At 36.1% G+C, this 24,620-nt stretch overlaps 1 protein-coding gene across 1 annotated transcript in view; it reads right to left on the minus strand.

Moving 5' to 3' along the window:
* Malrd1 (MAM and LDL receptor class A domain containing 1) overlaps positions 1-24,620 on the minus strand; it is a 638,713-nt gene that overhangs the window by 12,308 nt on the left and 601,785 nt on the right. Inside the window, exons 37-38 of the mRNA XM_076872892.1 lie at positions 24,227-24,306; positions 24,029-24,125 (exon numbers count right to left, since the gene is read on the minus strand). Of these exons, the coding sequence (XP_076729007.1) occupies positions 24,029-24,125; positions 24,227-24,306 (177 nt within the window). The remainder of the gene's footprint in view (positions 1-24,028; positions 24,126-24,226; positions 24,307-24,620) is intronic.

Genomic DNA, 24,620 nt, shown 5'->3' on the forward strand with positions numbered 1-24,620 from the left:
ATGCATCACCTTCTTCTCTCAAAACCGTAGACAAGTTTTATTTGACACCTGGTTTCTGATCATGTATAGACCACATTTTAGCCTGACTGAATAAACTCTTTTTAAGGAAAGTTATCTAAGTTTTATCCAAACTTTAAAATTTAGAGACAGATTTATGGCACTTTGCAAAAAAATAAGCACAATAAAAGAACATAGAACAAGAAATATGTAGGAAGTTAGTGTGAAACTGGAACAAATAGAAATGAGCCAGAGGCAATAAATGGCAGGACACAAAATAGTCCTCATCCGCATCTACAGATCTATTCACTATAGGATGTAGCTTTGATTTTAAAATTCTGGAATCCAAATTTAGTCTGGATAATCAATTATACAGGTCTCCCTTTCAGAAAGAAACAAGCCAGGTGCTCAGAAGCACCTCTTACATTTACCGTGCAGATCCTGTTACAGTAATCTAGCACACAAAAAAAATATGGAATAAGTTCCTTAGAACATTATTGTAGGAAAGCAGCAGTGGTTTTTACTAGGTGGTTGCAACTAATGGCTTTCAAAAATCAGGCTGAAACTGCGCCAACGTGTGCTTTAAAGGTAAAGCTACAGAAGAGAAACTGTAGGCAAAGAGGAGAAGAGACTTCATGGAGATCTTGAGGCACAATGGTGACGTAGAGAATTTATTTTGGGGGACCTTTTCATATGATCACATTTATGATTTTAAAAACTCAACACCTATGATCTTTAGTGCACAATTACAACAGGACACATTAAATCTGTTATAAGAATCCAGAGGTAAAGTAAAATTGCAGTCTGATTGTGGACATCTCTAAAATGCCATGTTACTTGACTCCTGATAAAGAACAAAATCATGGGGAGAAGGAAACAATCAGCTATATAATGGTCTGTTTTTCCTGCAAGATAATGATTTTCATTTTTTAAAGAAACAAACAATCTGGGGGAAATGAAAGAAAGAAGGAAAGCCAATTTGAAAAAGCAAGAATAAATTAAGGGAAATATCTCTGAGCTCAAGTTTTCATTTCCAAGTCCTCAAGGACCAAATGTGTGGGTGAAAAAGTTCAGAAAGAATTGAATTTTCACACACAACCAGAAATGCCACAAAAGGGAGAGGAAAGGATTAATCACCCAGAGCCACAAAACCAAACAACTGGGACACCAAATTTTGCTAACCTCATTCACATGATACAACAGCTGCCATATTTTTCTTACACTCTTTTCAGACAGGAAATAAATATGCTGACCGCAAAACCTGTCACTGTTTAAAGCACTCTTGCTGTGGCAGAGCACTTTAATGGGAACATGCCCAGGAATATGGATGCAATTAGTATGAATAAAGCTGACCCAGGTTCCTGTAACTTAACCTTGAGGGAAACCCAGGCTGCCAATGGGAACTCAGTCTTGACTCTGCTTCTTGAGTGCTGTGTTAGCAAATTCACAACCACCTAACATAAACCAGATGCCGAGGAGGAGAGTCCCTTTGGAAATAGATTGGAAAGCACACTTTGAAAGATTTTCCTTGACCTAGTAAAATTAGTAGGAGTCATTCATTAGGAAATAAATAGGAGGACGACAAAGGAAGAAAGAGGTTCATCACAAATTATCAATAAAAATGAAAAATCAGATATGATCTCAATGCCCAAATGCAAGGAGAACGGTTATATGGTGATAATATGCACTTGAGATAGCACCATATCATCCTTTCAAGTAACGCTTTAAAGAATATTTTGTTGTAGAGGACAATGTTTCTCAGATAATGGTCTGTGGACCCCTGAAACCTAAAAACCTCTTCCAGATTCAAAACAATTTTCATATTAATAATGAGATATTCAGGTAAAAGATTCATTCAAAGTTCAAGACAGACCAGTGTATTTTTCTTATAATAGAATTCTTCATTGGGTGTATTTTCACTGATGGTTTTAATGCATTAGAGGGGAAAATTGCTGGTGTTTTATCACTCATAAGAACCACTTTGTGAAAAATGTACATTGCATTCTTTAAGACCAATTTTGCAATAAATATGTTTAAAAGTCACTTTGATTTGGATAAAGTAGCAAAATTATATTGACTCTCAACCCTTTAGTACAAGCCTTTTTTTTAGCATTCTGAGAAGTATGCATAATGAAGTATTTTTATGGAATATTAAATTGCAGGTATATATTATCTTGTGGGAAAGCATGGTGGGAATGAGTTGCATGCTAAACTAACCACTCTTTTTAAGGAGCAAACAATCCTTTTACTTGGTAGAATGACTGACACATATGGTTATTCCAACCAGGGCACTTGGCAGACCTTCTCATAAAGACAAATGAAGCAAGTCTTATAAATTAAAGAAAACACTTCATAGTTTCTACTGATGATGAGAAAATTCAAACTTTCAACAGAAATTATAATTTTTAAAGAACTTTGTTTTCTACCATGAGCATGATAATTTTCCCAATATTTTGAAAAGTTGATTGACAGATATTTTTATTTTTTTACATAATGAAATGTATTAACACTTGAAAAACTACATAAACCACTGAACTAATATTTTTAAAATGAAAAATGTATGCTACTACAAAATCACACATGGGTAAATAACACCTTTCAAGTATAATATACACCAGTAAGCTTGTAATGTAATAGTATAAAAATTTTATTGATATTGTTTCAGATTCCACATTACAAATATACTTTAAAACATCACAATGTCTTTTATTAGATGCAGGGTTTTATTTATCTGGTTTTATTTCTAAGTCCTTCATCCATTTTGAGTAGAGTTTGTGCATAGTGAAAGATAGGGGTTTAATTTCATTTTATTGCATATGGATTTCCAGTTTTTCCCAGCATCATTTGTTGAAGAGGCTATCTTTTCTCCAGTGCATGTTTTGGCACCTTTGTCTAATATAATTGTAACTTTGTGGGTTAGTCTCTGTGTCCTCTATTCTGTACCATTGGTCTACCAGTCTGTTTTGGTGCCAAAACCATGCTGTTTTTGTTACTATTGCTCTGTTGGTGCAGAAATTAAAATAAAGAATCAATAAATGAGATGGACTCAAACTAAAAAGTTTCTTCTCAGCAAAAGAAATAATTTGTGAGGTGAATAGACAGCCTACATCTTGGGAGGAAATTTTTACCCCTCACACATCGGATAGAGCACTAATCTCTATTAGATTAACTTAACTCAAAAAGTTAAACATCAAAAAAACCCAAATAACCCTGAGCAGACATTTCTCAGATGATGATATACAATCAATCAACAAATATATGAAAAAATGTACATCATCGCTAGCAGTTAGAGAAATGCAAATCAAAACCACTCTAAGATTTCATCTCACTCCAGTCAGAATGGCAGCTGTTATGAAGACAAACAATAATAAGTGTTGGCAAGGATGTGGGAAAAAGGTACACTCATACACTGCTGGTGAGACTGAAATGGGTACAGCCAATATGGAACACAGTATGGAGATTTCTTGGAAAATTGGGAATGAAACCACCATTTGACCCAGCAATCCCCCTCCTGGGTCTATACCCAAAGTACTTAAAAACAACATACTACAGGGTCACAGCTACATCAATAGCAGCACAATTCACAATAGCTAAAGCCTTAAACCAACCTAGATGCCCTTCAATAGATGAAGGGATGAAAACAATGTGGCATATATACACAATGAAATATTACTCAGCAATAAAAGAGAATAAAATCATAGCATTTGCAAATAATTCGATGGAGTTAGAGAAGATAATGCTAAGTGAAGTTAGCCAATCCTAAATAACTAAATGCCAAATGTTTTCTTTGATATAAGGAGGCTTATAGGGAGAGGGAGCTTGTGAGGAATAGATGAACTCTAGATAGGACAGAGGGGTTAGAGGGGAAGTGAGGGGGCATGGGGTTAGAAATGGTAGTGGAATGTGATGATCATTATTATCCAAAGTACATGTAGGAAGAAACAAATTGGTATGAATATAGTTTGTATGCAACCAGAGACATGAAAAATTGTGCTCTGTGTGTAATAAGAATTGTAATGCATTACACTGTCATATATAAATAAAAAAATCACAATGTCAAGTTTTGGTGTAGTATATAATTATCTATAATTGCATTCAAGCAATTAAGCTATACCTTCTTTTCAAAATATATTTCTATATACGGTTGAATTTCTTTATACTTCAACAAAATAACATATTTCAATAGTTTTAATGCAGAAATATATATTAGAAACTCACGCCTTCCCTCACCAAAATTATGATTTAGTTTGAGAAGCTTTGTTCCACTAGAGGTTAAATACTCATTCAATTGACTCATTTAGTTGACTAACATACTTTTCCTGCAATAAATTTTTGCTAGCTACCTCTCCTGAAATTTTTTTTTCCTTTTCCTTACCTTCTATGTATGTGTTACCTCAAAGCCTCACAGTTCAGAAAGATAACCTAGACTTAACCGACATATATAGAATATATCAACCATCATAAGTGGATATACTTTTTTCTCAGCAGCACATGGATCCTTCTCAAAAATAGACCATATATTATGCCATAAGGCAACCCTTAGAAATTATAAAGGTGTGGAGATAATACCATGCATCTTATCTGATCATAATGGAATGAAACTGAAAATCAACAATAAAAGAAGGAACGAAAAGTCCTACATCACTTGGAAAATGAACAATATGTTACTGAATAATCAATGGGTTACAGAAGACATAAAGGAGGAACTCAAAAAATTCATAGAGATAAATGAAAATACAGACACAACATATCGAAATCTATGGGACACAATGAAAGCAGTTTTAAGAGGGAAATTCATTGCCTGGAGTTCATTCCTCAAAAAAAAAAAAAAGAAAGAAAGAAAGAAAAGAAAAGAAAAAAACCAACAAATAAATGATCTCACACTTCATCTCAAAACCCTAGAAAAAGAAGAGCAAAACAACAGCAAATGTAGCAGAATGCAAGAAATAATTAAAATCAGAGCTGAAATCAATGAAATTGAAACAAAAGAAACAATTGAAAAAATTGACCAAACTAAAAGTTGGTTCTTTGAAAAAATAAATAAGATTGACAGACCCTTAGCCATGCTAATGAAGAGAAGGAGAGAGAGAGAACTCAAATTACTAGCATACGGGATGAAAAAGGCAATATCACAACAGACACCACAGAAATACAGAAGATATTAGAAATTATTTTGAAACCCTATATTCCAATAAAATAGAAGATAGTGAAGACATTGATAAATTTCTTAAGTCATATGATTTGCCCAGATTGAGTCAGGAGGATACACACAACTTAAACAGACCAATATCAATGGAAGAAACAGAAGAAGCCATCAAAAGACTACTAACCAAGAAAAGTCCAGGACCGAATGGGTATACAGCAGAGTTTTACAAAACCTTTAAAGAAGAGCTAATACCAATACTTTTCAAGTTATTTCAGGAAATAGAAAAAGAGGGAGAACTTCCAAATTCATTCTATGAGGCCAACATCACCCTGATTCCGAAACCAGACAAAGACACTTCAAAGAAAGAAAACTACAGACCAATATCTCTAATGAACTTAGATGCAAAAATCCTCAATAAAATTCTGGCAAATCGGCTACAAAAACATATCAAAAAAATTGTGCACCATGATCAAGTAGGATTCATCCCTGGGATGCAAGGCTGATTCAATATGTGGAAATCAATAAATGTTATTCACCACATCAATAGACTTAAAGATAAGAACCATATGATCATCTTGATAGATGCAGAAAAAAAACATTCAATAAAGTACAGCATCCCTTTATGTTCAAAACACTAGAAAATCTAGGGATAACAGTAACTTACCTCAACATTGTAAAAGCTATCTATGCTAAGCCTCAGGCTAGCATCATTCTAAATGGAGAAAAATTGAAGATATTCCCTCTAAAATCTGGAACAAGACAGGGATGCCCTCTCTCACCACTTCTATTCAACATAGTTCTCGAAACACTGGCCAGAGCAATTAGACAGACGAAAGAAATTAAAGGCATAAAGATAGGAAAAGAAGAACTTAAATTGGCACTATTTGAGGATGACATGATCCTATACCTAGCAGACCCAAAAGGTTCTACAAAGAAACTACTAGAGCTAATAAATGAATTCTGCAAAGTGGCAGGATATAAAATCAACACGCATAAATCAAAGGCATTCCTGTATATCTGCGACAAATCCTCTGAAATGGAAATGAGGACAACCACTCCATTCACAATATCCTCAAAAAAAATAATATACTTGGGAATCAACCTAACAAAAGAGGTGAAAGACTTATACAATGAAAACTATAGAACCCTAAAGAGAGAAATAGAAGAAGATCTTAGAAGATGGAAAGATATACCCTGTTCATGGATAGGCAGAACTAACATCATCAAAATGGTGATATTACCAAAAGTACTCTGTAGGTTTAATGCAATGCCAATCAAAACCCCAACGGCATTTCTTATAGAAATAGATAAAGCAATCATGAAATTCATATGGAAAAATAAAAGACCCAGAATAGCAAAAGCAATTCTAAGCAGGAAGAGTGAAACAGGCGGTATAGTGATACCAGATTTTAAACTATACTAGAGAGCAATAGTAACAAAAACAGCATGGTACTGGTACCAAAATAGGCGGGTGGACCAATGGTACAGAATAGAGGACACAGAGACCAATCCACAAAATTACAACTACCTTATATTAGACAAAGGTGCCAAAAGCATGCAATGGAGAAAGGATAGCATCTTCAACAAATGGTGCTGGGAAAACTGGAAATCCATATGCAACAAAATGAAACGGAATCCCTTTCTCTCACTGTGCACAAAACTTAACTCAAAATGGATCAAAGAGCTAGAGATCAAACCAGAAATTCTGCATCTGATAGAAGAAAAAGTTGGCTCTAATTTCCATCTTGTGGGGTCAGGTTTCAAATTCCTTAATAGGACACCTATAGCACAAGAGTTAAAAAGAAGAATCAACAAATGGGACATTCTCAAACTAAAAAGTTTTTTCTCAGCAAGAGAACTAATAAGAGAGGTAAATAGGGAACCTACATCCTGGGAACAAATTTTTACTCCTCACACTTCAGATAGAGCCCTAATATCCAGAGTATACAAAGAACTCAAAAAATTAAACAATAAGAAAACAAATAACCCAATCAAAAAATGGGCCAAGGACCTGAACAGACATTTCTCAGAGGAGGACATACAATCAATCAACAAGTACACAAATAAATGCTCACCATCTCTAGCAATCAGAGAAATGCAAATTAAAACCACCCTAAGATACCATCTCACTCCAGTAAGAATGGCAGCCATTATGAAGTCAAACAATAACAAGTACTGGCGAGGATGTGGGGAAAAGGGACTGCAAATTGGTGCGGCCAATCTGGAAAGCAGTATGGAGATTCCTTGGAAAGCTGGGAATGGAACCACCATTTACCCAGCTATTCCCCTTCTCGGACTATTCCCCAAAGACCTAAAAGGAGCTACTATAGGGATACAGCTACATCAATGTTCATAGCAACACAATTCACAATAGCTAGAATGTGGAACCAACCTAGATGCCCGTCAATAGATGAATGGATAAAAAAGAAAATGTAGCATTTGTACACAATGGAATATTACTCAGCACCAAAAAAATAACAAAATCATGGCATTTGCAGGAAAATGGATGGCATTAGAGCAGATTATGCTAAGTGGAGCTAGCCATCCCTAAAAAACAAATGCCAAATGTCTTCTTTGATATAAGGAGGGCAACTCAAAACAGAGCAGGGAGGAAGAGCATAAGAAGAAGATTACCATTAATCTTCTTCTTATGAGAGGTGGGAGGGAATAGGAGAGAGAAGGGGAATTGCATGGAAGATGGAAGGAGACCCTCATTGTTATACAAAATTACATATAAGATGGTGTGAGCGGGAAGAAAAAAAGAGAGAGAAATGTGTTACAGTAGATGGGGTAGAGAGAGATGATGGGAGGGGAGGGACGGGGAGGGGGGATAGGAAGGAGATAGGAAAGGCAGCAGAATACAACAGACACTAGTATGGCAGTATGTATAAATGTGTATGTGTAATCAATGTGATCCTGCAATCTGTACACGTGGTAAAAATGGGAGTTCATAACTCACTTGAATCAAATGTATGAAATATGATATGTCAAGAGCTTTGTAATGTTTTGAGCAACCAATAAAAAAATAAAATTACTAATTGAAAAGAAGAAGAAGAAGATACATCAAAATGTTGGGAGATTAAATGGAAACAAAATAAAACAAAACAAAAAAACATCCCCTGATACCTGGTTGGATTTACCAAGCTGTATTCCCAAGGTGGCCTGGCCATGGGTCAGATTCTCAGAGAGGGGACGTTGGAAATTTGGAAAAGATTGCAGGGTGTTTCTGTGGCATGAGCTCCTCACCTCCACCCAGGCCTGCTTCTTGTAAGTTATTTACCTTCAAGATACAGTAACTCATGGCTATGATCTTCACTTTCCCTTTGTTACCCTCTCTTATCATCTATCTCAAGCTGCATGCTAGTCTAAGGGCACTACTCACAGTTTCCAGATGTGCCATATCTTTTCCCAGTTCCCGAATTTGTTCTTGAGTGCCCTCCTCATTGGCCAGAAGCTTTGGGAACTCTGGACTCTGTTTTCATTGTGTATTTTACTATCAGGATATATGGTACTTTCTCATGTTGGCATAAAACATTTTTCCAACTAAATTGCTGTATATGAAAACTAACTCCAATCTCCTTATTTATTTCTCTTAGATACATAGTTTCTTTGGTTGAAACTGGATTGCAATAGGCTTTGTTTAGACAAAGCCTTGACAATCAACTTGACAATCTACATAAGAATCTGTCTAAGAAAAATGGACTTAGTGGCATTTATTTATTCACAATCATGTCTCTCACACTGAAAGATTAACTTCCTAGGGCAGAGTTGATCTTTTTAAATTCATTTATGAAACATTACATTACCCAACTATCTCTCATGTACTATACTTCAGAGCTTCTTAAAGTATGGTTTATATATAAACTTTGGTTTTATCTGGTTATTGTTTCAAGATAAGATAAAAATTCAAAAGAAAATATTTAGAAAGATTTACTGCAAATTGACAGAATGTTAATGCTAAGAATAAGAAATCGGGGCGGGGGGTGAGGAGCTGGGGTGGTGGCTCAGCGGTAGAGTGCTCACCTAGCACATATGAGGCCCTGGGTTCGATCCTCAGCACCACTTAAAAATAAATAAAAATAAAGGTATTTAAAAAAAGAAATCTGGACTAATATTTTGTGTTTTATATCATTTTTCTAATAATTATTTTTAATGATATTTTATAAAAGCATTAGCATATGATGGATTAGAAATAAAAATAAAAACAACTTCTTACCACAGTTTGAGTAGCTCTGTTTCACAAAGGACGTGTGCTAATATTATTAAACATTCATTTACCTGGTTGACTTTTACTTTCCACTCAATAAGTTTTTGATAGCTACCTTTCTGAAAATATTCTTTTCTTTTCCTTTCTCCTTAGGAATGTGATACTTCAACATACCACAGTCAGAAAGGGCCAAGTATTTTGTAGCTTTCTCTGACCAGAATGAAGTATTTTTCCATGAAAATTGCTCTATGTGAAAACTCACTCTAATTTCCTTATTGATTTTTTTAGACACATAATCTGTTTGATTGAAAACTGATTGCAATGTTGAAGTTAATTATCAGCCTCTGTGATTTCCCTTAGCAATTGCCTAGCAACATCCTTCTTTCTCTTTTAGACAATTAATTTTAAGTTGACAACCCTATGAAAGAATCTATCTAGAAAAATGCTTTATTTCCTTATAACTCCTGAATATCATCAAAGTCCTCTAAATAAGCCCTATTTTGGATTTATTAATACATTAAACTGTCCTGGATCTATGAATAAGTTCAGCTTATAAGACAATTAAAAAATAAGAAAAGCAATAAAACTGCATTTACTTGTAGTTATTTTTAAACTATTTAAAATAATAAAAATAAATTATAAGCACACAAGAATACAATTAGCTTTTTAATACAGATTTCTTAAAAATTATTATTTTTTTTTTAGGGCTATAGCTCAGTGGTAGAACACTTGCCTAGCATATATGAGGCCCTGGGTTCCATCCTAAGAAATTGCTTAATAACCAAAGCAAAGCTCTCCCTGTTGAATTTTCAGTTGATAGTTCAACATTTTTTTTTATATCTGTCTTGTGTTTTATTTCGTACTAACCACACTATTCTCTTTCATAGTCTGTGCCATTACATGCATTCCATTTTCCTGATATGTTCTTCCTTAGTTGTGCGGTAGATTGCAGTCAACCTGGGTGATACAGCATCTCCCCACTAAGTCCCTCCTCAACCATCCTATCTGATTATCTTTACCTCAAAAACACAGTAGCCCTCTTTTTTTTTTTCCTGTGCTTTCTGTGAAAAAACTCTCTGCAGTTGGCATATGCTTACTGCAGCACGGGATGACTTGCTTTCATATATACCTCCTTCACTAGATGCAAACTTCTATCAATTTTTATATTAGCAGCCAGCATGGTGACTTTAGATGCTTAATAAACATTTTCTAACAAATGCACGGATTTATTGCTAGTTTCTAATCTATATGGTTTTTCTTCTTCTTTTTTTTTTTTTTCAAAGATGAAAGCAAGCTGGTTTTGAAGGGCTATTGTCATTCTCTCCTTTGATTCATTAGTGAGCTTGGAATTCCAACACAGTAAACAGAATCTGAAATTGTAGGCATGTCCCTGAGGATCCTTTTAAGGAAAAATGGTGTGACTGAAGATCTGAAAACCAAAAGAGTCTTTTTGGAGAATAACAAAGCAGATATTAAAGAAAAATTAAGAAACTAATATCCTTCAATCTCTAGTCTCTAGCAACATTAATAAATCATAACATTTAGAATTCTGAATCTCTAGTTAAAGGTGCTAAGTATATTTGCTATATGCTATGATGAAACTATAATGATTTACTGCCTAATAAAACACCTCACTTACCTTTACTGCCTTCCTGGACTTTATTTAAACAGGTTAACTCTTCAGAGGAGCACTTGATTCTCCTACAACACATTTGTCTACTCTGATTGCTTGAACATGAAGAAACAAATGCAACCTAGAAATATGTCAGGGGATGGAATGTTGTGTTCTTGCTATGTAAGATTTATAGCAACAGAAGGAAGATGTTAAAAAATGCCTTTACTCCTGTCTCATCTCTGCCAGAGTTACTATACTGGCAAACTAACAACAATGAAATGATTATCTTTAAGCCAAATAATTAGAATATGGGGCTGTTAGAAAGTCATCTTTACATTTTTAACATAGACACTATTCCTTAGACTCTTTGGAGTTTATGTCCAATGACAATGGATTCAGAATAAGATACTTAGCAACAGCAATGCACAAATACATTTCCACACACCAATAAAGTTTACATTACATCATGTGTTCCTGAGACATAAAATGAAAAATCATTTTGAGTCCATGTGAAATTTTTTTTTTTGTAAATATGATTTTACTTTCTTGAAAAGAGTTAATCATAAAGTCATTTGTAAGTGGCTTTTCTAGAAAAATAGAACAAGAATAGTAACATTTCTTTAAGTAGAATTTGCAACTAAGTTGTCAGATATGAGGCTGCTTTTAAAAGACTCCAGAAAAAAAAAAAAAAAAAAACTCACAAACATGACCATCCAAATTGAACAGTGAGGACTACATGGAACAGACTTAACACATTCATTTACTAAATTAAATTTCCTGTCTAAAATGTCTAGATATTTTTTTGTGCTCTGTTCTTTCCATAGATTATGAATACATACAGTTAGAGGTTTTTTGTATTCCTTCCTATCCCTCATTAAAAGTCTAGGATTTACAATCCCAATCATGGACAAAAATTTAGCCCATCATAGAGCCCAGTAACAATGCTGCCAAGGGGCATACAGGTAGGTATCATCTGTCATTTCTTTAGATTTCCTTTGATCACCCACATAATAGGAAGATCACTCAACTTTGAAGAAAATTCTTCACTATATTCATCAAGGACATCCCAACTTTTTAAATTGTCTGCCAGATTCTTGTATGAATAAATTCTGGAGCATTAAGGGAAAGTAGAGTATTGCCTTTGGAATATAAAATGTTTATTTGGGTTCCAATACCCAAGTGTAGACAGGCTGAGAAATCAAATTTTAACAAATATTTACTGAGATGAATTCCTCTCTGCCATTTGTGGAGCTTAGGGATATAAATATGAATAGGACAAGGATTTGCCATCAAGATGCTCACAATCTGTTATGGGAGAAACTAAACCAAAAGTCAATGAGCTGGATGGAAAACAAGCTTGAGAACAAAGTGCTCAGGAAGCTCCGAGGTAGGAGTGGTTAATTCTTCCCAGGCTGACTTGAACAGGATGGCAGAGGTTACCTGTTTTGAACATGGTGTTTGTGGAAGTATTCCCTTTTTTTGTTTTGTTTTTCTGGTGAAGAAAAAAGGTAAACCTAGCATTTCTGGAAATTTGTTCTGTCCCCTTTTGATCAATAAATCCTGTGTGTTCACGATTCATCTGGAACGGTGGCAGTTGGTATCACAAATTCTACATCTTGGACCTGTTCAGCCCATGCAGCCTGAATCCAAGACTTTGATGTATTATTTTTCAAGTCTTCAGATCCTACCCACTGGTTTTTCATTTGCCCTGTGTGTTATTTACGAAACACTCACCATATGTTAAGCAGGGTGCAAGACAAAACAAACAGTGCTATCTCTGATTTGTCCAAAGATTTATCAGCCAGTAGAATTACAACCAAGTCGCAGACATTGTTAATCATTGGTCAGTCGTGTGGGAAAGACCATTATGCAGATAGATTTGTCAAGTGGCTCATCTAATCTTAATTTTTAAGTTAGACACCTTTAAAAAAAATTAAGCATTAACTTGCAGAATTGTGGTATAGAGATAATAGTAGGATACTACTCAGTGAGATTAAAGGTATTCTAATAGTTGAAAGGTTTAATGCAATAACATTATAAGCAGGGAATAGTTAGGCCCCCAAAGAACTGAGCACAATATTTTATTGCAAAGAGTCATTTTCAAAACTGGAGGGAAAAACTTAAAAAATAAATTGATTTATCATTTCTCATATGTAACAAGCATAACACTGGTTATATAACAGATCAACATATTCAACACAAACATTTTAATTATATTGTTGCATTTCGTAATAAAGGTTTGACAGAAAAACATTTATAAGTGGCCTAAAAATCTATGATTTCAAGAATAATTTTTTGCTTATGAAATGATAAAATTAAATCTGTTAGAAAAATAATTATTTAAAAAATTCAGTTATTAGGAATAACCTAAATATGAAAGAAGTCTTGGGGAAAACTGGTATAGTCCAATTTCATCATTTGATACATAAGAAAATGTAGGATATTAAAATTTATTTTTCTATTACCCAAACCTATTTTCTTCCTGAGTTTTGGGGTCTCAGCATTATCAACCATGCAAGTGTAAAACCCTGGAATCATCACAAATACTTGCTTTTTTTCTGACCTCCTATATTGGCTGTCCCCACTTTCCCAGGTTTAGTCATCTCTCATCTGAATCTCAGGAACAGGCTGGTGTCCTTAGATTGACAATCTCTCTCTTCATATTTTCTAATCTATTTTTAATACTCTGCTTTCTTTTTTAAAAAACCAAGATATATTTTGTCATTCTTTTACTTAAGACACTTTCCTGGATCGTATTACACAGCGTCCAATTGGGAAATTGCCTACACTCAAATTGGAAAATTTGAGGAGTGTTTGATAAACTGTCAGTTTACAAGGATTTGACCAGAATAGAGAGAAATTATAAAGAATAGTGAAGTACATGGGGCAGGTAACATCAGACTTGTCACCACTTTAAGCTAGAAGAAGAAAGAAAAAAGAAGAAATGGAACTAGGATGAGACAGAGTAGAATCTACTGACAGACTTCTCATTTTAAGCAACCATTTGCAGGGAGGTAGTGAGGAATACCCAGCTCTTCCTCTCTTTCCTTTCCCAGCATGCTCTGCTTAGGCCAAATACAACAACGATAACAAGAAGGCTTTTTAGTGGAATTCATAAAGGCCAGCCTCCTGATATATAACCCTTGCCCCTATCCATTCTGTTTTCAAGGATGGATTTGTTAGGGCAGACAGAAGATAATGCTTGGCCTTTTGTTTCTTTATTTAAACAATAAACTGAAATCTCTCTAGTGGGCATTTCAAATCCTTAACAATCTCTCTACAATATACTTTTCTAAGTGAGATCTACTTGATTCCCTTCCTATACTCTGCAGCTGTATGCACCATTTTTGAAGCCACAGCCTTTCATGTTTTCTTTTATGTTTTTGGAACCCCCTTTACTCATCTCCAGGTTTCTTCATCCTTCAAATTGCTGAGTACAGACACCATCCCCTTTTTATAACCCTCAATGCATCCATCTCAATTGCTGCATCCCACCAAGGCTTTTAGGTAATATATCAAGGCTTATTTTGGGTGCCTGTCATTCCACCTCTGAATATAAGTTCTACCTTCATCAACTCTTTGGACAAAAAAAAAAAATGTTTTATGAGTAGTAGATTGTTTTATGAGCATGGAAAAACTATTTTCTTTGAGGCCTCTCTGTGGCTCTTTTTTTTCTATCACTACAGAATAAGAAAACAAGGGCGGGGATTAAGGGAAAATTATCAGAGAGTAGGTTGCTTAGGGCTTCTCTTTAACATAGGAAAGAAGAAAAAGAGAAAAGAAGGGAGGGAGGGAGAAAGAAGAGAAATAGAAACCACATTGGTGGTCCAACACTCCTTTGAAGCGTAAGATTTGAAAGCCATGCTCTCAATTTCTTTTTTCTGGCTCTAAGTTAACATTCAGCAGGGTTGGCAGAGTGTGGCCAATATACACAGAGGGGAATGGGATCTGGGAGTTGAGTTTGTGGATCTCAAACTGTGAGAACAGCTGTATTTCTTGTGGGTGAATGCATGTGTGTATGTGCGGAGAGAGCACAGGTTTTATATGCATTACGAGATCACCTTGACCATTGTGCTAGTGGAATTCCAGTTTGTTAAAGCTAAGTATTCATTTCTGGGACCAGGCCAAGCTCACTAGTAACACTCTTGTCTTAAAAAGCAGCTGAATGCCTTGAGGCACAGAGTAAGCAAGGTTTTGATTTTTTGCTAAGAATAAATATTCATTGCTGGGCCCAGGTTAGGCCTATCCAGGGATCTCAAACTTGAATAGCAACTAAACTTCTGCCTTCAAAGATTCACATTATCATACCAATTCTTGCAGACAGAATTTGATATTATGGACATGGATATTTTATTTAGGGACCATGTGCCACTCATTTAAGAATCTCAAAGAATAACCTGTATTCTCCATTGGGATGTAGGCAGCAGGTCCAGGATTTGGAATTCTAATCCTCTCTCCTTCTTTTCTTATCAAAAATATAAACAACCATCATTTTCTTTCATTCTTTCCTGTCATGTTATCCTGTAGGATTTTTGTTTACATTTGTATCATTGTACTCATCAGAATCAAACATATTAGAATTGAGTATAAGCCAGAAAGTGGTGATATTAATGAATACATCTTTGTACCCTCTGAAGACCAGCACAAAAGAAAAATAAATAAATAAATGCTCCTGCAATTGAATTAAGAGACCTGCTCAAGATTACATGCACAGCTTATAATTGCCTACCCAAGAATCCTTCCAATGTGGTACACACTTACATAGGAAAGAAGAAAAAGAGAAAAGAAGGGAGGGAGGGAGAAAGAAGAGAAATAGGAACCATATTGGTTGTTTTCTTTTTCCTGTAATCAATCTTTTTCCTCTATTATATACTACATGTATACACTGATGGTATTAGGAGACCGGGCTTCCGAGAGGTAACTAGGTTTACATAAGACCATGAGATAAAGCCCTCATAATGAGATTAATAAGGAGAGGAAGACACACCTGCTTTTACTGTCTCTGCCCTGTGAGGACACAGCAAGAAAAGAACCTACAAGCCAGAAAGAGAGGCCTCCTCAAGAATTAAATCTCTACCTAGATCTAGAATTTTTCAACCATCAAAACTGTAAAAAATAAACATCTATTATTTAAGCCATCCAGTCAATGGTATTTTGTAACAGTAGCCTGAGCTAATTTAAATTCTGTAAAATTGTTTAGGAAAATTTCAGGTCTAAACCTTTCAAATTTTTATTCATATAGACATATTTATTTCTTAGTATAGCTAAATAGGTTTCTTCATTTTTAACTTTTATTATTTATTAAGTTAGCATAATATTTTAGCAGCCTATGCCCCAATGCAGGGTAAAGAACAGTTATTTATTGCAAATTTTTTCCCAGGCAAAGACCCATAAAGTCCAAAATAGGAAAGCAGCAGTTATAATACAGCTGCATTCAAAAGAAGAATAAATAGTTCACTATTTATATCCTTTAATCTTGATTTATGGGTATAGATTTGAGGATCACATATCTTTTCTCTTACTATGAGATTGCCATATTGGATGAGTCACCTAAAGGGTCATGAATAAAATTCCAGTCCACTTTGGGCCAGATAATATAGTAGATACCTTACAGATACCTTTCATAATGATCTTATTGGCCCATTTGTACCACTACAGGGCTTTGAAATGGTCTTCCTGCAGCCATGTGGTGTTATTGATCCTGTCCCATATTTTACCCATGTGTGCTTTTTTCTAAGAAATAGGAATTCTACACAAGTTGGTTAATCAGAAGGTTTTCCTTTGGAATATGCAACATGAACAATAAGAGAAAGAGACCATCATTCTAAAGGTCTAGAAAGATAATGAGTGACTACTATTATCCTTTAGTGAATATCATTTTGTTCCATGGACTGAAGTAGAGGAAATACACCTGCAGAGAGAATCACAAAGCAGACCAGCAAAAGGAATCAGAGGAGAGAGGCAAAGGAAAAACTGAACTGTCCATGTCTTCCTGAGGCCCCCAACTCATTCATCCTTACCCTTGAGCTCTATGAAGCATCTTGTGTCTTTCCACTAAATTCTTTATTTTGATTGAGACAGTTGGAGTTGTTTTCTTTTTCCTGTAATCAAAGTGGCAAGTTGCTAAAAGAAGGGTCATGGAAAACATAATAAAATCCAGGAAATCAAACCTCTAACAGCAATTTTAAAAGGCTTGTTCCTGTGCCTAGCATTGTCTAAGCATACAATCTCCATACTATGTGCTTGAAAAAATTAATTAAAAATTTTCTTTCAAGTTACTGAAGGATCTCTTGTGATACAGATTTTCTTTTCTTTCTTTCTTTTTTTTTGGTACTAGGGATTGAACTTAGTGGCACTTACCCATTGCATACATCTCCATCTCTTTATTTTTTTGAGACAGTGTCTCGCTAAGTTTCTAAGGCTGGCTCTGAACTTGCAATCCTCCTGCCTCAGCTTCCCAAGCCACTGGAATTAAAGGAGTGCAACACCACACCCACACGCTACAGATTCTTTTCTTAAAATTTAATTAAAAAATGTTTTGGCTCAAATTTATTTTGAGAGCGTGATCATTTCTTGCTCACATAATTCTTAAATCTTGAGGTTTGGGCATTATTTTTAATTTGAACCATTGTTATTTCGTTTAACTATTGCTTGGTCAGACATTTCATACAACTTTAGGAAAAAAGAGACTTATTTGGAAATTTGATGTGTAATAACTTTATTTGAATGTAATCAGTGGATTCAGACAATGGCTTTTGGTGATGCTGAGAAGTATAAATAATTCTCAATAATGTACAGTTAATCATTCGTAATCACACATTGGGTACTAATTATGCATACAATGCTAAGGTACTGGGGATAGGAAGATAAGGAAATAGCTAAATTGACTATATGATAAGTGTTGGCTATATGATAAGGTCTTCCTGCAGCCATGTATGTGTTATTGATCCTGCCCCAGGGTAGGCATCCTCCCTGCATGTAAGCTGTTGTTGAATACAACATTTTCAGTAACTAATCATGATAGGATGGCAAAAAAAAAAAAAAAATACCCCCATGGTTTCAGAATATACAACTACATGGCAGAGGATTTGAAAATCCACGTGCTTTGGGGAATGGTGAGATTTTTCTCAAGGACAGGATACAGAAGGGTGAAAACAGTAGAAAATTAAACTTGATTAGTGGTCCTTGAACTTTGTCATGTAAGTGCTCCATAAAATAAGTTTGCAAAACCATGCATCCCCCTTTACATTTTAAAGTTATCATCTAACATTCATAGATTTTTACATTTCTAAAATATTTGATATTACAAAAATTCTTCAAATACTCTTTTATGAAATTGTGAAAATTTAGATTGAACTCCTTAAAATTCCAGAAATTATCATTAGGCTATCTGACATAAATGACAAAGCCAGTCCTGTTATCTATCCAATTGTCTCTATTGATTGTGATTTCTAATTCTAAGTGGAGGGTTGATGGGGAGGGTGGCAAGAGAGAGAATAGAAAAGAAAGCAAAGCAGAGCAGAGCAAAGAGGAGCAGAGAGAACAGAGAAACTCGGCAGAGGTTGATCTCTTGTTCCCCTTTCACTATGCTTATCTCAAATCTCAGTCTCTGGGGTGGGTGCATTCTCGGATTATTCTTCTGTTTTCCCCACCAGGGGATGTCTCTTTCCCATAAACTATTTATTTTAGTAAGATTCATGATGGTGCTGGATAAACAGGAGGACACCAGAGAGAAATTGAAATGAGAAAAGAGATGGGCAGGCCAGAGGCACCTTCCTTCCTTAGATTCCTTCTGAAAGGGAATGCATGAAATCTGACCATATGCAAACCTGTCTGTCTCACAGACCCTTGAGAAGACTCTGAGGCCCCAGGGTAGGCATCCTCCCTGCAGAAGAAGACCCTGGAGAGGGAGTGGTGACGGCTCTGGTTTTGCTCTGCCAGTACTGGTTCCAGGCTGGTCTGTTTCTTTTGTGGGACTTCCTCTCCAGTCCCTAGAGGAAGAACTTCATTGTGGTCTCAGGAAAGGGTGTGGAATGGGTGACTAAGGAGATGTCAATAAGACTGAAGATACAGTCTTTTGTGATATTTGGTTTTGGTAGTAATGGGAAATAAAAACTTTTGTTTTGGGATTTTTGGAAATCAGAGAGACAAAATACTAGAGACAGAAGAGAACAGGGAGGTAAATAAGAGGATCAGAGATAGAGATGCTATTTTGGATCTCACCTGCTTCTATTATGTAGTAGAGCCCAAGACTGGGGTTAACCAATTGAGTGGTCTCAAGAAAGAATCTTAAACACTTTAAAGGGCTTCTATTTTGATGTTGTTGTTTGGTTGCAGTCATTCATCTCCTCCACATTCTATCAGCTGCCTTTCTCCTTGGCTCAGCTAACTTATGTTAAGCAAATTTTATATTTTTAGGGTCACTCTTAATGATGGACATTTAATCCAATCCACTTTAAAGCTGCAAAATAATATCAGATTTCATTCTCTATTTGTCTCCTGTCTTTCCACTGTAGACTTGAACTTAGACCAGGGCTAATTCTTGAAATAAGGAAGAGGGTAAGGTTCACGGTTTGAATTGAAACAACCCACTTTAGCTCTATGGTGCAGGCACAAAAGGTTGAGTCTGAAATCTTCTTATCAAACTGTCACCTATCAAGGGGAGGGAGATGCCTCCTGTTGTGTAATCATTTTCCTTCTTGATAACTCCTTGATATGTATAGATTTCATGTTCAAGTGGAAATGAACTTCATTTGGGTCCCTTCCATTATTGAACACCTTTTAAAAGACAGCTTTGTCAGAAGAAATACACATGGGTTACAAATATATGAAAAAAAATGTCTAACCCCTGGAAATCAGGAAAATCTGATTAGAATGGCAATAATCAAGAATGCAAATAATAAATGCTGGTGAGGATGTAGAAAAAAGGCACACCCATACATTATTAGTGGCATGGCAAATTAGAGCAACCACTTTGGAGAGCAGTGTGGAGATTCCTCCAAAGACTAGGAATGGAATCATCATATGACCCTGTTCTCCTACTCCTCCATATTTATCCTAAAGATCTAAAATTAGCATCTATTGTCAAAGATTATATACTTTATCTCATGTGTGGAAGCTAGAACAACACAGAAAGGGAAAAAGGTGTGGGGTGGATCTCATGAGAGTAGAGGGGAGATCAGTGGAGTAGAGGAGGGAGATCAAGAGGGAAGAAAGAGGGACAGGAAAAGGGAGGAAATGCACAGTTGAATTTGACAAAATTATACTACATACATATATGAATATAGCAAAGTGAATTCCACCATTATGTATACCTATCAAGCACCAATTTAAGAAAGTAAATGAATAAGTAGAAGGAAGATCTGCAGAACAAAGGGGGATAGAAGAAGAGGCAGAAAAAAGGAACCCCTAGAACTGAAATGGAGCAAATTAAACTCCATGCATGTATGATTATGTCAAAATGAACCCCCACTATTATGTACAACTGTAATGCACTAATAAAAAAATTAAAAAACAAAAAGACAGTGGTGTCTGCCTTCAGCCCAGACCTTCTCCTAATACCCTTTCCAGGGATATCACTTCATGGGAACTGGCAGCTGTCTGTTCAACCTACAACTCCAATTTATCTCTGTTTTTTTTTTTTTTTTGCAACTTCAAATGGACCAATGGAAGCCTCTCATCTTCTGAGAGTTGTGCAAAACTGAGTTACAGTATGATTTTCCACTCTCTCTCATCACCATTCTTCCTAGGTACATTATAACCTTATCATTCTCAGCCAAGCTGGTGCAGGACACTCTTGGCCATCCCCTTACAAAGTTTTAAACTGAAAGTTGTGTTTATGTCCATCTGCTTAGGGTACACAAGTCAAAAACTCTTGCAGGCCTTGAAAGCAGAGTTGGAAGATTTTCCAGGTTTTTTATTTTTTTATTTTTTTTTTATTTTTATTTTTTTGCTAGACACAAACAATTTTATCTATTAATTCTCTTGGAGCCCATCCATCATTTAGCTTTGGGTAGTGCAGCTGCTGGTATTTTCCTCTCCTTTTCCATTTCTCACCCAGAGAAATAGGTTAAAAACTCCTCACCACAAATACTGCCTTACTTTAATGACAATGACTTCAGGAACCCATATTCTCCCTTTTTTTCCCTACTTCTCTCTTTAGACTGGAGAGATGAGAGACTGAAGGCCATCAGTGGAGATGGTTCCACTTCCTTTAGTAAGCCTCAGACAGTGTGTCTTACCCCGATTATTGGTAGTTTGGGCAGTTCATTAGAATGTATGGTCCTTGGAAGCTCTTATTTAATGGGTGTGGCTGATTTTATTTCAATTTCTGTGACATTTGTGCAAGAGGGATTGTTCTTTTCAGATTAGAGTTCTGGTTGGATGATAAACTCAGTTATATTTCAGCTTTTCATTTCAAATAATGATCTTACCTCTTCACCTAGGACTTCAAAGATAGGCTTCAGGATATGGAAATGATGGGCACGAACCTCATGCATGTTAGAGAAAAATTATATAGAAAAGGTTTAGCAAATAGTTGAAAGCATGGTATAGATCTGGAATGCAGAAAAGAATTTCAGTAAGAGAAAGAAGACTTAAATCCATTCACATTCAGATGGCATTGGAAACCTTGGAAGTGAATGACATCCTCCGTGGAGAATGTGCAGATCTTCTTATGGAAGGGAAGCAGATATATAGATAAAGCTGGGAGTATGCAATAGGTGATGGGAAGAAGGGGAGATGAAGGACAGGCAGGTGACAGGAGGAAAATTAAGGTAAGATGGATTAAGAAATAGGGAAAGGGAAAACAGAAATAAAGTTTAGCCAAGAAAGGGATGAAGAGCAAAGAAGAGAAAGAACACAAATGAATGAAAGAAATTGACAAAGAGAGGAAGGTGGCTTTGTCAGCCTGTGGCATAGTGCTGCTGCCATTTGCCTGGGAACCTCTCGATAGCCTCCAATATAGGTTTCTAATACAAATTTGAAGGAGTAAAATTTAGGATTCCTTCCAAGTGCTCTTGCTGCTTGTTGGATATGACAACTTGTTTATATACTGGGATGATTAACTTTATGTGTCAGCTTCGTCAGGCAATGGCACCTTGCCCGGTTGTTTTGTCAAATACCCATCTAGATGCTGCTAAGAAGGTGCTTTTTTTTTTTTTTTTTTTTTTTTTTTGATGTGCTAAACATTTACAGTTGACTGAGTAAAGTCAACTGATTGTAAATGTTCACATAAAGCAACTTACTTTTTTACTCACCCACAACTTGGGTGGGCCTCAAGAACAGAGACTGAAATTTCCTGGAGAAGAAAGAATTCTGCCTCAAGAAAACACAGAAACCCTGTCCCAGTTTCCAACCTGCAGGCTTGCTCTGCAGATTTGGGATTCCAGGCTGCACCACAACTCCTGAATTTCCTGTCCTACGGGGTTCCTGCTTGCCAGGTCTCACAACTGCATGACTTAGTTCCTTAAAATAAGTCAGTATCTCCCTCTTCCTGTATTTGAAGAGATAAATAAAAGATATCTATCTCTCTAGCTCTCTATCTTTGGATTCTGGAGAATCCCAACTAATAAACAAGTATAATCTAGCACACAAGCAGTATTTCACTATGTGTCTATTTCTCCCACTAGATTAAACACTTTTTTAAAGTTCAGATGGCTTCTCATTCATGTTTATCTTTACATTGCCTGACATATTTTAGCCACATAAACATGCAAAGTACTTTAAAATTAACACATGGTAAGATCTTTGTCACAAGCCGTCCCTGAGCTGTGTGTGGACTGTTGCGCTTAGTAGCCTCCTGAGGGGCTAGGTCTGGCATTGGGAACTCCCCATGGCACCCCCCACAGGAACTGAAGCAGGTGAACTTCCCCCTCAAGCTCTGCCAAAGATCCCACACAGCCCTTGACATGGGCGTGACCTGCCCAGATGTCAATCAACCTGAGGACTGCAAGACATCACAAAACAAGACTCTGCCCTTGAAACTTTATCCCTGCCTTTGATGTACCCCCTTAAATAAATCACAGGAGCCATCTTTTGCCTGTCTAGTTCCAGTGCCCATGTGGACTAGATCTATTAGGGGCTTCACGTTTGTAAATATTTTTGAGTGTTTGTGGCTTTCTTATTTACTAGTTATTTGATATTGTAAGTCTTAGGGTAGCTAATATTATCCTGGGCAGGAAGAAGGACCCCTTAATGAGACACTGGCCACAGTGTCCTCCCCGCCCACCCATACAGATTTTCTTAATGGTAATAGATTATTAATGTTGGATCTTCCTTGGAAAGGGACACCATACTTCTGTAATAACTTTCCTGAATTCATGATATCAAGATGCATGTGTGCTAATTAACATGATTTCAAGCGGAAGATCTCAGGAAATTACCAGGTGGGACCCACAAGTTGACACCAGGAAAATGATTGATTGACATGGCAATGTTGCAGTAGGTATACATCTCTGACCACAAACTCAGGTGTGCAGGAGGTGATGCATTTTTTAATTTCTTAAAGTCTTATGCAATCTTGTTGTGAGCCCTTATCTTGCTATATTTATGGGGAAGTCAATGATTTCATTTTGGGGGTGAATTGTAACCTATACTGGTGATGAGAAGATGAGTGATGGGTAGAAAGCTTTGGATCCTAAATATCTCTGTAGATTGTAAAGGGCCTCTGAGTTTTATGCATGAGCCCAGGATGCAGATTTCCTTCAGAAATGTTCTTAGCCAACTGTTCTTAGCCTCTTCTTTGTGTATTGCTCATGCCATGGGAGTCTTGGCTTAAAACATCAGTGCTGAGAGGCCAGCTGAGACCAGCCACCCTGTATAAGCCAAGAAAGGGTCACTACTGTGGTTCTGCTGCCTTCCTCAGGTACTACCAGGAGGGTGTATACAGCTCCTGATCTGTTTTCAGTCTGTGAACAATGTCATAATCTCAGTCTCTCCCTCTTGGATCCCATCCATCATTTAGCTTTGGGTAGTGCAGCTGCTGGTATCTTCCTCTCCTTTTCCATTTCAGAAAATTCTTCTGTTACTTATACTTCATTGAACAATTAAAGGGATCGCTTACCTGACTGGTCCTTTTCTGTTTGCAAGACAATACAAGATGGCAACTATAACATGAGTCATCAGGAATGCCAATCCAATACCCAGAAGCGTCCAGATGTCTAGAATTTCAAATGGGTGAAAAAAAAAATATATATATATATAAAGTGAAAAACATTAAAGACCCCAAATCAAGCCATTTTTCAGTCATCATGTCACCTACTGTTCTGACTGTACATGACATCTGAAGTAGGAGAGTGAAACTTGATGTGGCATCGATTTCCCTTCCATCCTTGTCCACATCTGGAAATGAGATAAAATAGAATAGTTGAAAATGAACAACAACCACAACAACAAAATAGTGGAAACATAGTTGAGCGGAATTGTCATGGGATAAAATGATGAAAGTCAATAAACAATGAGATGCCAGAAATATGGGTAACTTTGATAAGGAACCAAAAATAATAAGCCAAAAAGAAAGCAAAATTAAATTTTATTATTTTCATATGATGGTATGAGATGATTTAAAAATATATCTATCCCTTTCTTGACTTTATCAGATAAAAACCTGGTTTCCACATGTTCCATTTTTTTTCCTTTGTCTTTTATTTTCAAGT

The sequence above is a fragment of the Callospermophilus lateralis genome, chromosome 13 (assembly GCF_048772815.1).
Source record: "Callospermophilus lateralis isolate mCalLat2 chromosome 13, mCalLat2.hap1, whole genome shotgun sequence".
Taxonomy (NCBI): Eukaryota; Metazoa; Chordata; class Mammalia; order Rodentia; family Sciuridae; genus Callospermophilus; species Callospermophilus lateralis.